Raw genomic sequence first — 15623 nt, 5'->3', positions numbered from 1 at the left:
AAATATACAGCAGTACAATGCTTCCTCATTATTGTACTAGGTATAGCGCCACCATATAGGACAACAGCAATTGTGGCAGCGGAACTTGGCCTCTCCCCCACCCACATAAACAAACCCTCATTCCTGCTACCATTTTGTTTTAGTAAACACACCAGTTCCTATCATTAAAAACCGATGCACAGCACTGACCAGTAATAGTGGTGTTGGAGAGGTCAATACATGAATATTCATCAGTGGTTGCTGCACCAAACAGGCGGTTTGGCAAAGTAACCGAGAAAAACAGGAATATAAATACATGGCTATATAACAGGAACATTGTACGAAACAGTTTAAGAAGTATTAATTAACTCTCATCCCAACAGATCTCGCTGCAAAAAGTTATATAAACAATCTTGGTTTTGAATACTGCACTCGCAATATAATCCAGTATCATTAAGACCCAGCTCTAGTATCAGGCACTCGCCTGGTTCCATTCTTACCTATCCAGTCATAGCCAGAGAATCACCTTCCCGCTCCGTTACCTCTGCTGTCCCCCTAGGATCGACCTTTGGCTTCCTATTATTTCTCATCTGCATGCTGCCCCTCGGCAACATCATCCGAAAACACAGCATCAGTTTCCACACGTGCCGACGACACCAGCTCTCCCTCACCACCACCTCTCGATCCCTCCACTATCTTGATTGTCACACTGCTCATCTGACATCCAGTACTGGATGAGCAGAAATTTCCTCCAAATAAATATTAGGAAGACCGAAGCCATGGTCTTCGGTCCCCGGCACAAACTCCATTCCCTAACCACCGGCTCCATCCCTCTTCCTGGCAACTGTCCGAGACTGAACCAGATGGTTTGCAGCCTTGGCGTCATATTTGACCCCGAGATGGAGCAGATATGTGGTTAGAAGCTCATCACCCAAGACCACCTATTTCTACCTCCGTAACATTGCCCGACTCTACCCCTGCCTCAGCTCATCCACTGCTGAAACCCTCATCCATGCCTTTGTTACCATGACTATTCCAATGCACTCCTAGCCACCTTCCCACATTCTACCCTCTAAACTTGAGCTCAGCCAAAACTCTGCTGCCAGTGTCCTAACTCGCACCAAGTCCTGTTCGCCCATAACCCCTGGCTCGCTGACCTACATTGGCTCTCAGTTAAGCAACACCTCAATTTTAAAATTCTCATCCTTGTTTTCAAATCCCTCCATGGCTTCGCCCCTCCCCATCTCTAATCTCCTCCAGCCCTACAACCAAAGTACCCTAAGGTGCACAGTAATCGGAAAGGTCCCGCACAGACTTTTCCATTGTAAGTACTGCGCATGTGCAGAAATTTAAAGGGACCGCACACTAAAAGAAACAGGTCGCGCAGAACAAAGCGCAGCTCACAGGGAACATTGCCTACAACCCTCCAAGATATCTGCACTCCTCCAATTCTGGCCCCTTGAGCATCTCCGATTTTAATCGCTCCACCATTGGTGGCCGTGCCTTCAGCTGCCATGGTCCTAAGCTCTGGAACTCCCTAAACCTCTCTTTCCTCCTTTAAGACGCTCCTTAAAACCTACCTCTTTGATCAAGCTTTTGGTAATTTGCTCCGTGTCAAATCTTGTTTGATAATGCTGCTGTGAAGCACCTTGGGATGTTTTACTACTATATAAATGCAAGTTGTTGTTGATGCTTGCCACAAAATAGGAAAGTTTTATCACTTTCCCTATGCTGGTCTAAAACAACTTACATTTATAGAGTGCCTTTAAGGTAGTAAAACATCCCAAGGCACTTCAAAACAGCATCATCAAACAATATCTATCCACTCCTCTTCAATCATTTTCATTTAGTTGGCATGAAGAAAATCCAATACAAAAATATCTCATTGCATTTTCATGAACTTTAAAAGTGCTGGATTAGAAATTTCTGCTACAAAAGCAGCAAAACTTTCAAATTATGTCTATGATGATTCCTCCACAGAGCTTCATGCTAATCACTAAACTCCTGCAGCAACTATGTTGAAGTACAGTTAATTGCTGATTGGTCACTGCTAACAATGTGACACCACAGACAAATTAAATTACTGGGAAAACAAAATCAACCCATTTTCAGACACCCTGATAGTGACCTGTCCACTAAAACCCCAAGATCACTGCTTACATCTGCTATTTCTCTATCCACTGATCAACCTTAGAGGTCTTTTTGAATTTGTGCTCATCAATATTCATAATTTGCCACTGCTCTCAATTTGGTATTGTCTCCAAATATGGAAACTTTTGGACATAATTCTTTCCTCTAAATTATTCATAAAAATTATAAACAACAGTAGCTCCAGCACTGAACCTTGTAACTGGATGCCAATCAGATACCTTGTTGTCTACCAACCAACCATTTGCTAATTCATTTCAATACATTCCCATCTATTCCATGGGCTTGGACCCTACATAGTAGCCCATTAGGTAGGATAGTGTTAAATGCCTTCCTCAAATCCAAGTAGATAACATCCACTGTCTATCCTCTATCTACTAGGTCTGTCATCTCCTCAAAGAAATCCAATAAATTAGTCAAGCATGACCTCCCACTCCTAAAACCATGCTGACCGTCTCGGATTAGCTCATGCCCCTCAAGATACGCCCTCATATTACTTTCAAACACTTTGCCAAGTAAGGCTTACAGATCTATGATTTGATGGTTCATTCCTCGCCCCTTTTTTGAAGATGGGAGTCACATTTGCTATTTTCGAATCCTCTGGGATTTGGTCCGAATCGAGTGAAATCTGAAAAATATCAGCAAGAGGACTCGCAATCATTTGAGCCAAATCCTTCAGAACCCTACAATGAAAGTTATCTACCTTGAGCGTCAACAACCTCAATATGTCCTCTCTTGTGATTTGAAACATTTTCAGTCTACATTCACCTTTGAACTGTACCCCCAATTCTCACCCCATTTCTTTGTGAACTCATTTGAAAAATAACAGTTAAGTACTACACAATTTCTGTATTTCAGACACCATTTTTCCAGTCATTTTTTTAGTAGGCCAACCCCTCATTGCACCCTTTATTTACTCCATACATACTTGAAGAATTCTTTTCTTAGGCAGTCCCTCGGAACCGAGGATGACTTGAAGAATGCTTTACTGTTCTTTATGTTTCCAGCTTTGCTTTCCTTATGATCCCTCTTTGCAGCCCTCAGTTTCATGGCATTCTTCAGCGTGTCTTTATAAATCTCCCTATCCTGTTCATTTTCTGAACACTTAAACATGTGTATGTTTTTTCTTGCTCCCTAATGCCTTCCACATTTTGTTAGCAAACCAAACTGGTCTTACTCTTTTATTCTGTCCCTGACCTCTTTCAGTGATGAATTCCTTTTGCATCTTAAAAACTACCCCTTGAAAATTATTCCACTTTCCTTCCTTATCTTTTCCTTTCAGTATCTCCTCCCATTTCACCATTCCCATGCAATCTCTGACGCCCTTAAAATCAGCTTGTTTATAATGTTAGCTTTTTAATTGGTATCCTTTTGCTTTCTACCCTCATGTCTACCCTGAATGTCAGAACATTATGGTCACTAGATCCCAAATGTTCCCTTACTTCTACTTTGCTATTGTTCCCTCCTCATTGATTATAACTAAATCCAATATTGCATTACCCCTTGCGGGTTCCTTAATGTACTGTTTTAGAAACAAGTCCCCTTGCAATTTCATTATATTCCCATTCGCATGCAGACTGTTCCTTTGTACACTCCATCAATATGAGCAAGATTGAAATTCCCCCAGGGTTATTACTTGACACAAGTCTGCTTTATTGTTTTCCACAAAACTGCTCCACCCTCCCTCTGATTATTTGGTGACCTGTAGCATAGTTGTATTCCTAACTTTTTCCCTTTACAGTCCTGCAATTCTTTCCAGAGATTCAGTACCACTTCCAGCATCCACTCAGTTGTAACTAGTCTCATTCTAACAAATAATGCCCCCTCACCTCCTGCCTTATTTTCCTGGTTCTTCCTAAAATACACAAAATACTGCAAGTTAACTCCCCAATCATTTGATTTCAGTCAGGTTTCAGTCACTCCTACAACTTCTATTTCCTCCTTACTCACCAGCACTTATAGCTCACCCATTTTATTCCTCATATACTCCTTGCATTCATAGAAGTTCAATTCAGTTTATCCTTTAATATCCTTACTCCCCCTTTCCTAATTTTTCTTAGCCTACAATCTGTTCTGCTTTCCCCTCCTCCTGCCATACTAGTTTTCATTCACCCCCACCGTCTTATTTACCCTTTCTGCAAGCATCCTGGTACCCCTCCAGTTCAGGTGAAGTCCGTCCCTCCTGAACAGCTTCCCTCTGTCCCAGAACTGATCCCAATGTCCTAGGAATCTGAAAACCTCCCTCCTATCCATATCTCAATCCAGCAATTAACAGATCTAATATGTCCATGCCCAACCTGCCCAGAGCATGGCACAGGAAATAATCCCAAGATTACCACGCTTAAAGTCTTGCCCTTCAGCCTTGAGCTGAACTCCTCATACAGCTTCCACACGACCTCCATACTGGACCACAACTTCTGGCGCTCTCCTTCCCTTTCCAAAACTTTTTCCATCCACACCATTATGTCCTTATGTGAGGCATTATTCGCTCGAATAGATGAGTCTCTCACTACTACCACTCATCTTTACTCCACTTTCTTTATGTCCCCGAGGTACAATTTGTTCCACAGCACAATGGCTCTGCTTATGGTTGTCCTCCCCAGTATCTCCAATTTTGTCCTCATCCAAAAGCGCTCAACATTGAATAATAATTAAACAGTTTCAGATGCACAGGGGTTTCCTGCTCCTCATTTCTGCCCTATGAGGGCTCACCCAATTTTCTAGCTCCCGACTTCCCTCTACCTGTGGGGTGACCACTTCTTCAAAAGGGCGTTGCACAATGAAATGACGTCATGATCTGCGTGCGCCGGTGAGCGGGCGCAACGGTTTAGCGCCGGCGCTAAATGTCCGCTCAATTTGGGAAGAGGCGCCGGGTTCGCTGCGCCCGGGCGCTAGCTGGTTAGCGCCCCACTTCTCGACCTCTTTAGGTGCTAATGGGTGGCGCAACCAATCGAATTTTTCCCCCTAAGTGTTAGAGGGAAATCCCTGTATTTACCCATTCTGAAATGTCTCTATCCATACATTCCCTTGTAGTGAATAATTGCCTCTGAAATTAGTGGCGCATTGCAAATTTAGAGGGTGGAATTTAATTTTAATCGAATAAACCCAGATTACCGTTTTGACTACTTTCCAATTGACCCATGTATATTGTCTGCATTTCAGATTTGCAGCATTTGCAGTTTGTAATTTACATTAGTAGATCCATTTGGAAACAATTTTTAAAAACTGCTTTTTGACCATTTAAGCAATTTTACTCTAAAAAAGTTAAAACTGTTTTTCTTCCCAAGTTTGGCTTCAAAAAGTCTTACTCAACTATGCCAAGCAAAGGCCAGCTATCTCCCAGAAGGGAAGATCAACTACCAGGTCATTTTGCATGCCTCCTGTCAGGCAGAGAGGAGTACCAATGGCAGCAGTCTGGCAGCACAGTGCCTTATCCAAAAGATATTTGTAGCCTTGGAGAAAAACCAGGAGTCGGAAAATTGGTTAAAAGAATGTATTTTCAGCATTATATTATTAATGGAAATCCCCTTTGTATGTCACAGTTAAGTGGAGCTGGCTGTTTTATCAAGCTGCAGAAAATATAGATGGAGACTACAGCACAGAAACAGGCCATTCAGCCCAACTGGTCTATGCTGGCGTTTATGCTCCACACGAACCTCCTCCCATCCCTCTTCATCTAACCCCATCAGCATATTCTTTTTTTTACCTTTCTCCTTCATGTGCTTATCTAGATTCCCCTTAAATGCATCTATGCTATTCGCCTTAACTACTCCCTGTGGTAGCGAGTTCCACATTCTAACCACACTTTGGGTAAAGAAGATTCTCCTGAATTCCCTATTGGATCTATTGGTGACTATCTTATATTTATAACCTCTAATTTTGGACTTCCCCACAAGTAGAAACATTTTCTCTACATCTGCCCTATCAAACCCTTTCATAATTTTAAAGACCTCAATCAGGTCACCCCTCAGCCTTCTCCTTTCTAGAGAAAAAAGAGCCCCGACCTGTTCAATCTTACCTGATAAGTATATCTTCAGTTCTGGTATCAACCTTGTAAATCTTTTTTGCAACTTCCCCAGTGCCTCTATCTTTTTTATAATATGGAGACCAGAATTGTGCACAGTACTCCAAGTGTGGTCTAACCAAGGTTCGATATATGTTTAGCATAACTTCTCTGCTTTTCAATTCTAACCCTCTAGAAATCAACCCCAGTGCTTGGTTTACCTTTTCATGGCCTTATTAACCAACTTGCTACTTTTAGTGATTTATGAATGTGCAACCCTAGATCCCTTTGCTCCTCTACCCCATTTAGACTCTTATTATCCAAGTAGTATGCGACCTCTATTATTCTTACCAAAATGCACCACCTCACATTTATCTATATTGAAATTAATTTGCCAATTACACGCCCATTCAGCTTATCAAAGTCTTCTTGTATTCTGTGGCACTCTTCCTTTGCATTAACTACAATCCCCAATTTGGTGTCATCCACAAATTTTGAAATTGTGCTTCTGATTCAAGTCCAAATCGCTGATGTAAATTGTGAACAACAGTGGTCCCAGCACCGATCCCTGTAGAACACAACTTCCCATCTTTTGCCAGTCCAAGTAGCTACCCTTAAACCGATTCTCTATTTTTTTGTTTTGTAGCCAGCTTGCTCTCCATTCTGCTACCGGTCCCTTGACTCCACATGCACTGACCTTAGTCATAAGTCTACTATTCGGAACCTTTTGAAAATCCAAATATATTACATCTACTATATTACCCTTGTCTATTCTTTGAATTCAGTAAGGTTGGTCAAGCATGACCTTCCCTTTTGAAAACCATGCCGACTACTTTATTATATTATTGGGGTTTTTTGGGTTTTTTTTGGTGTTTTTGAATTACATCTTTGAATCTTTAAAGATTCCATTATTTTTCCTACCACCGATGTTAAGCTAACTGGTCGATAGTTCCCTCGACTTGTTCTATCTCCCTTTTTAAATATAGGAATCACAGTATCTGACCGCCAGTTTTCTGGCGCTATTCCCTTTGCTAATGAATTTTTATATATACGTAATAGTGCCTTTGCTAACTCTTCCCCAACTTCTTTTAATATGCACAGATGCAAACTAACCGAACCAGGGGTTTTATCCTCCCTAAGTTTGATTAGTTTACCAATTATCTCTTCTATCTGAAATGTTTTTATATCATTTTTATTCGCTTCTAATGTCATGCCCACCTCATTAGACTCCCTGATAAATACTGAGGCAAAGTAACTTTTCAATATTTCAATATCACTGTTGTTCTGCACCAATGGACTTTTTACATGCAGTGAACATTTTGTGTGCGCAGATAGCATCCTCTGGTGGTGGTTATTGTGTTAACGGTTTGTATGCTGGAAAGGTCATCTGATCTTTCTTCCTGTGTGAGGTCATTTGACCTTTGTTCCTTTCTTCCTGTGTAACACAGGAAGTAGAATTCCAGGAAGAACCTGGCAGTAATGGAGGATTCCATAAGGGTTTTACAATCCAATGTAATCTGATTTCATATGTTAGGCCAAGCGCAGTATCTTTTCACAAATTTGTTCAAGTAAAGCTTCAAAACAGCAACCGGCTTCAGAAGAATTATTTTTGAATACGTGTTTAACTTGCTGGATAACTAGATAGGAGCACGTCTAGCGCGGCCAGTACAGTGAAAAGATATCAGTGAGTGAAAAGATAGCAATACGGCTAGCTGTGAAGAGTGGAGCAGGACGAACCCAGAGTAAGCCTTAACCTCGTAGAGCACATCTACCTCACATCAACATGTCAGAAGATAATAACGAAAATGCTTTGCAGCAAGTAGAAGACCTTAAACAGGCAGACGAAACTGTAGAACATGACAATCGGTCTATAAGCTCCAGTTACTACAGATCGCAAGTTGGTTCACGGTCATCGGGTGGTTCTAGAGTAAGCATAGCCATCGCCAAAGCACGGGCTAAGCTAGTAGCAGCTCAAGCCAGAGCTGTGCATGCGGACAGTAAAATAGAAAAAGTAAGACAGGCCCGTCTCCAAGCTGAAGCACAAGCTGAACAGGCCCGATCCCAAGCCGAACAGGCCCGTCTCCAAGCTGAATCACAAGCCGAACAGGCCCGATCCCAAGCTGAACAGGCCCGACACCAAGCTGACCTGGCCAGTCACCAAGCTGAACGACAAGCTGAACAGGCCCGTCTCCAAGCCACATTAGACGCTCTGCAGCAGCGAAAATAGATGCTGCATTAGCCGAGACACAAGTATTCGAGGCAATTTTGGAGGGAGCTGTTCCCGAGACAGCTTACAAACCTTTAATTCCCGTTCCGTGGCAGAGTCCACGACAGCGCACCATAGATTACGTGAGCGACCATGCCGACATACAGTTTACAGGAGAAAGGGATGGAGGCCCGCACATCTCTACAGACGCAAACACTTCGTATAACATGCCACAAGTTGCCAACCAAGGTCAAAGCAGACGGCGTGCCTCAAGCCGCAGAGTCTCCCCCAGCAGAACAGAAGACACGGTGCAAAGGAATAGGACGCCGAATAGAGAAAGTCAGAGGCAAATCCCCTCTCGGTTCCTTGAGACCCCCAACAGAGCCCCCAGCCAAGGCAACCCTGGCCCAGGTCCCAGCACCTACGACCTCGCCAAATACCTTGCACACACCCAGCTGGTGACTTCGGGGTTAATCAAGTTTGATGACAGGCCGGAGAATTATCGGGCTTGGAAGTCCTGCTTCCACGATGCCATATCGGGCTTAGACCTGTCGGCAGGAGAAGAGCTCGGCCTCCTTATCAAATGGCTCGGCCCAGAGTCCGCCGGACAAGCCTGCAGGATAAAAGCGGCCAATGTGGGGCAGCTGCCAGAGGGGTTGAAGAAGGCTTGGGTGAGGCTGGAAGAAAGCTATGGCTCGCCCGGAAGAAAGCTATGGCTCGCCCGAAGCCATTGAAAGGGCTCTCTTTGACAGGTTGGAGAACTTTCCGAGGTTGACGAGTAAGGAACCCCAGAAGCTCCGCGACCTTGGAGATCTGCTGTCGGAACTCGAAGCCGCAAAGCAGGACGGCTACCTACCCGGTCTATCGTACTTAGACACTTCCAGAGGGGTAAGTCCCATCATTGAGGAGCTTCCATTTAACCTGCAGGAGAAGTGGATAACGTTTGGATCAAAGTTCAAGCTAAAGCACAACGTGGCGTTCCCGCCATTCTCTGCGTTCGTTAAATTCATCCGTAAAGAAGCCAAAGCCAGGAACGACCCCAGCTTCAACTTCTTCTCCTCCCACCCAGCACTTGCCAGAAGAGACAAGTTCGACAGACATGGAAAGACACCAATATCTGTCCACAGAATGCAAGTGTCCTCAACTGAGTACACAAAGATTCAGAAGAAACCTGAGGATATGAGCAAACAATGCCCTATCCACAACAAGCCCCATCCTTTAAAGAAGTGCAGAGGCTTCAGGGAGATGTCCCTGGAAGATCGGAAACAATATCTTAAAGAGAACTCTATATGTTTCAGGTGCTGCTCGTCCACGAGCCATCACGCCAAGAACTGCAAGGTGGATGCAAAATGCACTGAATGTGAAAGTGATCGGCACGTTTCAGCACTACACCCAGGCCCAGCTCCTTGGAAGTCAGAGACGCCTCCTCCCGCATCAGAGCACGGCGGGGAGAGAGAGGGAGCTGCTGTTACGGAGATTACATCCAGGTGCACCGAGGTGTGTGGAGAAGGAGTGAGCGCAAGAGCGTGCTCCAAGATATGCCTCGTTAATGTGTACCCTGCAGGATGTCGCCAGGAATCCGAAAAGATGTATGCCATACTAGATGAACAAAGCAATCGTTCTCTAGCAAGATCCGAGTTCTTCAACATCTTCAAGGTCAAAGGAAGTCCGTCGCCTTACACGCTGAAGACGTGTGCTGGACTTTCAGAAACAGCCGGCAGGAGGGCCTGCGGTTACGTTGTTGAGTCAGCCGACGGGAAGATTAGTCTCCCCCTTCCTACACTCATCGAATGTAATCAAGTCCCCGACAACCGTTCTGAGATTCCCACTCCGAATGCAGCTCGTCATCGCCGTCATCTGAGGCGCATTGCAGACGAGATCCCACCTCTTGATCCAGATGCAAGCATACTTCTGTTGTTGGGAAGAGACATCCTGAGGGTACATAAGATAAGGGAGCAGATCAACGGTCCACATGACGCCCCTTTCGCCCAAAGGCTAGACCTCGGCTGGGTCGTTGTTGGAGATGTGTGCCTCAAGGGCGCTCACAAGCCATCTCAGGTGAGCACACTCAAGACTTCCATCTTGGAGAATGGTCGTCCAAGCTACCTTACCCCATGCAGTAGTCAGATCCGAGTGACAGAGAAGTTCAGTCATACGGCTCAACCTCAGGAAACCCCAGCGCTGATCTCCGCAGACAGCACACAGATGATGCTCACTGGAGAGAACCCGGGTCAATCAGTCTTCTGTCGCACCGCCAACGACCACAAACTTGCTCCATCGATCGACGACATGAGGTTCCTCCAGATTATGGACAATGAGGTCTCTCGTGACAGCTCTAACAGCTAGGTTGCACCCTTACCCTTCCGGAACCCCAGACGACGGCTGCCGAACAGGGGGTATGCCTATAATCGTCTTAACTCACTCCGTCGCACACTAGAGAAGAAGCCAGAGATGGAAGCAGAGTGGGACAGATGGAGAGACTCACTCCAAGACTTACAGGAGATCCGAATACCTCGCTGCTGTTCGTCTTTCTCTCCCTTAAATGCCCAATTCAAAGAGCTTTGTGTCTTTGCAGACGCATCCACTAAGGCCATTGCAAGTGTGGCTTATCTGAAGGTCACCACTCAAGATGGACAAAGCAAAATCAGCTTCATTTTTGATAGAGGCAAGTTGGCGCCCCAGCCAGACCTCACCATACCCAGATTGGAACTGTGCGTAGCAGAACGCAACCTACCTCCTCACAGCAGTCTACGGAAGCTGCATCCTATCGTCAACACCAACGGACTGTCTCTGAGGTGGTTCTTCTTTGTCGCCAGAGGACTCCAGTGACAAGTAGAGTTCGGACTATGTGGAGTCGTTAACGACCCCAGACGGGGAGTGTTCTGGACCAATGGACTTTTTACACGCAGTGAACATTTTATGTGTGCAGATAACACAATAACCACCACCAGAGGGTGCTAACAGTTTGTATGCTGGAAAGGTCATCTGATCTTTCTTCCTGCGAGAGGTCATTTGACCTTTGTTCCTTTCTTCCTGTGTAACACAGGAAGTAGAATTCCAGGAAGAACCTGGCAGTAATGGAGGATTCCATAAGGGTTTTACAATCCAATGTAATCTGATTTCATATGTTAGGCCAAGCGCAATATCTTTTCACAAATTTGTTCAAGTAAAGCTTCAAAACAGCAACCGGCTTCAGAAGAATTATTTTTGAATAAGTGTTTAACTTGCTGGATAACTAGATAGGAGCACGTCTAGCGCGGCCAGTGCAACTGTCATTACCCGAGAGTTTATTAGTGGCCCTGTCCCTATACTGATTTTTTTATTGTTACTTGTGTCTGTAGAATAATTTACTATTCATTTCTATATTCCTTGATAATTTAATTTTGTAATTCCTCTTTGCTTTCCTAATTTTTGTGACTTCTTTCCTAACCTCTTCAAATTCCCTTTTGTCAGCCTCTCTTTTGTTTAAGTACTTGAGTATGCCTTTTTCTTCAGTTTCCATTTTACCCTTGCGTCTTTATTCAACCATGACGTTTCATCATTGGCTAGTTTGTTTTTTGTTTTTTTTAAAAAGAGGAATATGTTTCTCCTGAACTCTATTGATCACGGTTTTAAATATTTCTGTTCTGTCTGTCAACATTTTTTCCAGTTTACCTTCCACGCTCATCCACTCAAAAATGAGCTTTTTTTCCAATCTACTTCTTTGGTCTTTGTCTTACTTGTGTCTCTCTCAATCATTATTTTAAACCTTATTATGTTATGATCACTATTGCCTGAGTGTTCCCCTATGCTTACTTCTCTTATCTGCTCTGGTTCATTTCCCATTACTGGATCCAGCAGTGATTCCTTTCTGATTGGGCTTCTTACATACTGGGTAAGAAAGGAGTCCTGAACGCACTGTAAAAACTCCATTCCCTTTTCCTCTTTCCCTAAACTCTTCTTGCCAGTTTACTTGGGGTTAGTTGAAATCTCCCATAATTATTATTCAATGTCTTTTACTAATTTCATAGATTTGCCTACATATTTCTTCATTATAGTCTAGTGTGCCAAAAGCATGGAGCTGGATCTGTAGCTTGTTAATGGGAGATACAGGGTAGTTAAATGCATTCATATCTGTTACAGAATCTTAACTGGATTCTGCCAAAGCGCTGACAATGATAACTGACTGGACAACTTTTAATTACCTACAATTCCAGATTGATCAAAGTGGCTGGAATAGAAAATGCGTTCCTCAGAAAAGGGTCAAGCCATTCAAACATCCCATGGGATTGACGTTCTGGGGATCCAGGTTTGATTGACAGCTATGTCTGAAATGAAACCTTGAATCTTGTTTGTGAGAAGGCAGAGCAATCAATCTACGTAGTTCATCTGACTGACAGCTCTGTAGCCAGAGCTTCCTAATGTGGACTTGCATCTGGTCATGTGCCCTCAGCCATCAGGGGTGCGAGCCCAGTCAGAAGACCCAATTACAGCAAGCACTCATGTTAGGAGTAAAGTGACCATGTTTCAACAGCTAGTCTTATGTTGAGGGCTAGTGCAGGAGATGGGTCTTTGTTGTATTTGACATTGAGAAGATTAGTGTATTTGACATTGAGAAGATTAGTGAAGTTTGTAATAACTATAAATATACCAATAAATGTTCAAAGTTCAATACATTTGTCTGTTAGTTTATAGCCTTAGCTACGTATGCTGAGTTTTATTTTTCCTGCTACCAAATTCAAGATCACAGGGTACAGTGATAAGGGTTCCCCAGTTGACTGCTCGGTCTATATACATTTACCTACATAATGGCAGATGAACATAAGAACAGAAGAACATAAGAAGGTCCACTGTTTCATCAGGGTCAGAAGATCCACTTTGATGCAGTTATAGGGCATCCCTACAAAATGGTACCCCAGTATGGGTCAGCAGCAACTGGGGGGGGGGGGTTGAAAAGGAAATAACAGACCCACAAATCATTTGCAAAACTTCCATTATTCCTACAAAGATTCTGCAAATTACCTAGTGTAACAAAGTCTTGTAATCAGTTTTCACCACTGAAAATAAACAGACATGCCCTTCTCCAGGTATTACATGAAAGACAGACCAAGATGATTAGCAAAGTTTAGAATGACTGTAAATATACCGATAAATGTTCCACATTTAATCAATTTGTCTATTGGTTTATAGCCTGAGCCACACAGAATGAGAGTTTCAACCTAAATCCATTATTAAACATCTGTTCAAGGTACACTACGGGTAATTCATTTCTTACCTTTGCAAGGCCAGCCCTATGTGCACCCTGAGATTCCATGTATGCAATATACTTAGAAAAATTCTTGAACTCTTCCATTGTGGGCTGGAAGGTCATGATTTTGCACATAGAGTTTGATGTAGAACCTGCTTCCTCTGTAGCCATGATGACAGAAACATATATTCTTTTACCTAAAATTAAAATTAAAATCTTTACTATTTAGCAGAGTATGAAGAAACAGATCATTCCCTATACTGGATTAAGCATTTAGTCATTTGTCCCACAGCTCTAGATCCAGATTTTGATCCAATATTATAAAAGAATTATACATGTAGGATGCACACAAGTTCCTGGCTGATGATGGAGGTATCATGTTAGTCTCTGTTGAGGTAACAAAAGTAAAATGGATGTCACAACCATGAGGCCAGCCATTGGCCATTTTAGAAAGATAGTTTTATTGAGAAAGAAAATGGTTGTTAAAGACAGAACCTTATCTTGTTTGATTCCCTTCAACATCATTTGGTTAATATGCAGTGAAAAGGGGAAAAGAAAACACATTCTGTTGACAGTGCTTTTATTAACAAGAAACAGGCCTCAACATATTTCCCCAAGATTTCCGCTGATCATAGCAGAGGGGCATCCAGGGCTGAGGAAAAAAACCATGACCGAGTCCTCACAGCATATAACTAACTCCATCACTAGCAGTTTCCTGGCCCCAACCGTCTCCATTTCACTATAGACGTCCAATCCCTCTACACCTCCATCCCCCACCAGGATGGCCTGAGGGCGCTCCGTTTCTTCCTTTCACAGAGGCCCAACCAGTCCTCATCCACCACCACCCTCCTCCACCAGGCTGAACTTGTTCTCACATTGAACAACTTCTCCTCTGACTCCTCTCACTTCCTCCAAATTAAAGGTGTTGCTATGGGAACCCGCATGGGCCCTAGCTATGCCTGCCTGTTCATGGGATATGTGGAACACTCTTTGTTCCAGTCCCACTCAGGTCCTCTCCCTCACCTCTTTTTCCGGTACATTGATGACTGTATCGGTGCTGTTTCCTGCTCTCGTCCTGAACTAGATAAGTTCATTCAATTTACTTCCAATTTCCACCCTTCCCTCACCTTCACATGGCCCCTCTCCAACTCTTCCCTTCCCTTCCTTGACTTCTCCGTCTCCATTTCTGGCAATCGGCGTTCAACAAACATTCACTACAAGCCCACTGACTCCCACAGGTACCTGGACTACACTTCCTCCCACCCCGCTTCCTGTAAAGTCTCTATTCCATTCTCCCAGTTTCTCCGTCTCCGCCACGTCTGTTCCGACAATGCCACCTTCCATACCAGTGCTTCCGACATGTCTTCCTTTTTCCTCAACTGAGGATTCCCCTCTACTGTGGTTGACACAGCCCTTGACCGTGTCCGTTCTATCTCCTGTACTTCTGCCCTCACCCCTTCCCCTCCCTCCCAGAACCATGATAGGGTTCCCCTTGTCCTCACCTTTCACCCCACCAGCCTCCACATTCAACAGATCATCCTCCGCCATTTCCGCCACCTCCAACGTGATCCCACCACCAAACACATCTTCCCCTCACCTCCCCTTTCAGCATTCCAAAGGGACCGCTCCCTCCGCGACACCCTGGTCCACTCCTCAATCACCCCTAACAGCCTTTCTCCTTCGCCTGGCACCTTCCCGTGCAAGCACAGGAGATGCAACACATGCCCTTTTACCTCCTCCCTTCCCACTGTTCAGGGCCCCAAACACCCCTTCCAGGTGAAACAGTGATTTACTTGCTGCAATTTAATATACTGTATTCGCTGCTCACGATGCAGTCTCCTCTACATTGGGGAGTCCAAACGCAGATTGGGCGACCGCTTTGCGGAACACCTCCGTTCAGTCCATAAGGGTGACCCTGAGCTTCCGGTCGCCTGTCACTTTAATTCTCCGCTTCACTCCCAATCTGATCGCTCTGTCCTCGGCCTATTGCATTGTTCCAATGAAGCTCAACTTAAGCTCGAGGAACAGCACCTCATCTTTCGATTAGGCACTTTACAGCC

At 44.1% G+C, this 15623-nt stretch overlaps 1 protein-coding gene across 7 annotated transcripts in view; it reads right to left on the bottom strand.

The window, feature by feature from the left end:
• Positions 1 to 15623, bottom strand: part of LOC147124839 (lysine-specific demethylase 4C-like) — a 645681-nt gene that overhangs the window by 559808 nt on the left and 70250 nt on the right. For 3 of the 7 annotated variants that reach the window (XM_085993908.1, XM_085993885.1, XM_085993894.1), the window contains exon 2: positions 13591 to 13760. The exons of 1 other annotated variant lie outside the window; for it this stretch is intronic. In XM_085993908.1, the coding sequence (XP_085850034.1) occupies positions 13591 to 13734 (144 nt within the window). In that variant the 5' untranslated portion in view covers positions 13735 to 13760. Of the gene's footprint in view, positions 1 to 2653; positions 2756 to 12520; positions 12679 to 13590; positions 13761 to 15623 lie in introns of those variants that run through there. 3 more of the 7 variants (XM_085993864.1, XM_085993875.1, XM_085993902.1) reach the window with 2 other exon arrangements.

The sequence above is a fragment of the Somniosus microcephalus genome, chromosome 1 (assembly GCF_052327205.1).
Source record: "Somniosus microcephalus isolate GS21.2 chromosome 1, FLI_Smic_1.0, whole genome shotgun sequence".
NCBI classification, from domain to species: Eukaryota; Metazoa; Chordata; class Chondrichthyes; order Squaliformes; family Somniosidae; genus Somniosus; species Somniosus microcephalus.
The sequence above is the reverse complement of the archived record's forward strand: the minus strand, read 5'-3'. Positions and strand labels throughout refer to the sequence as shown.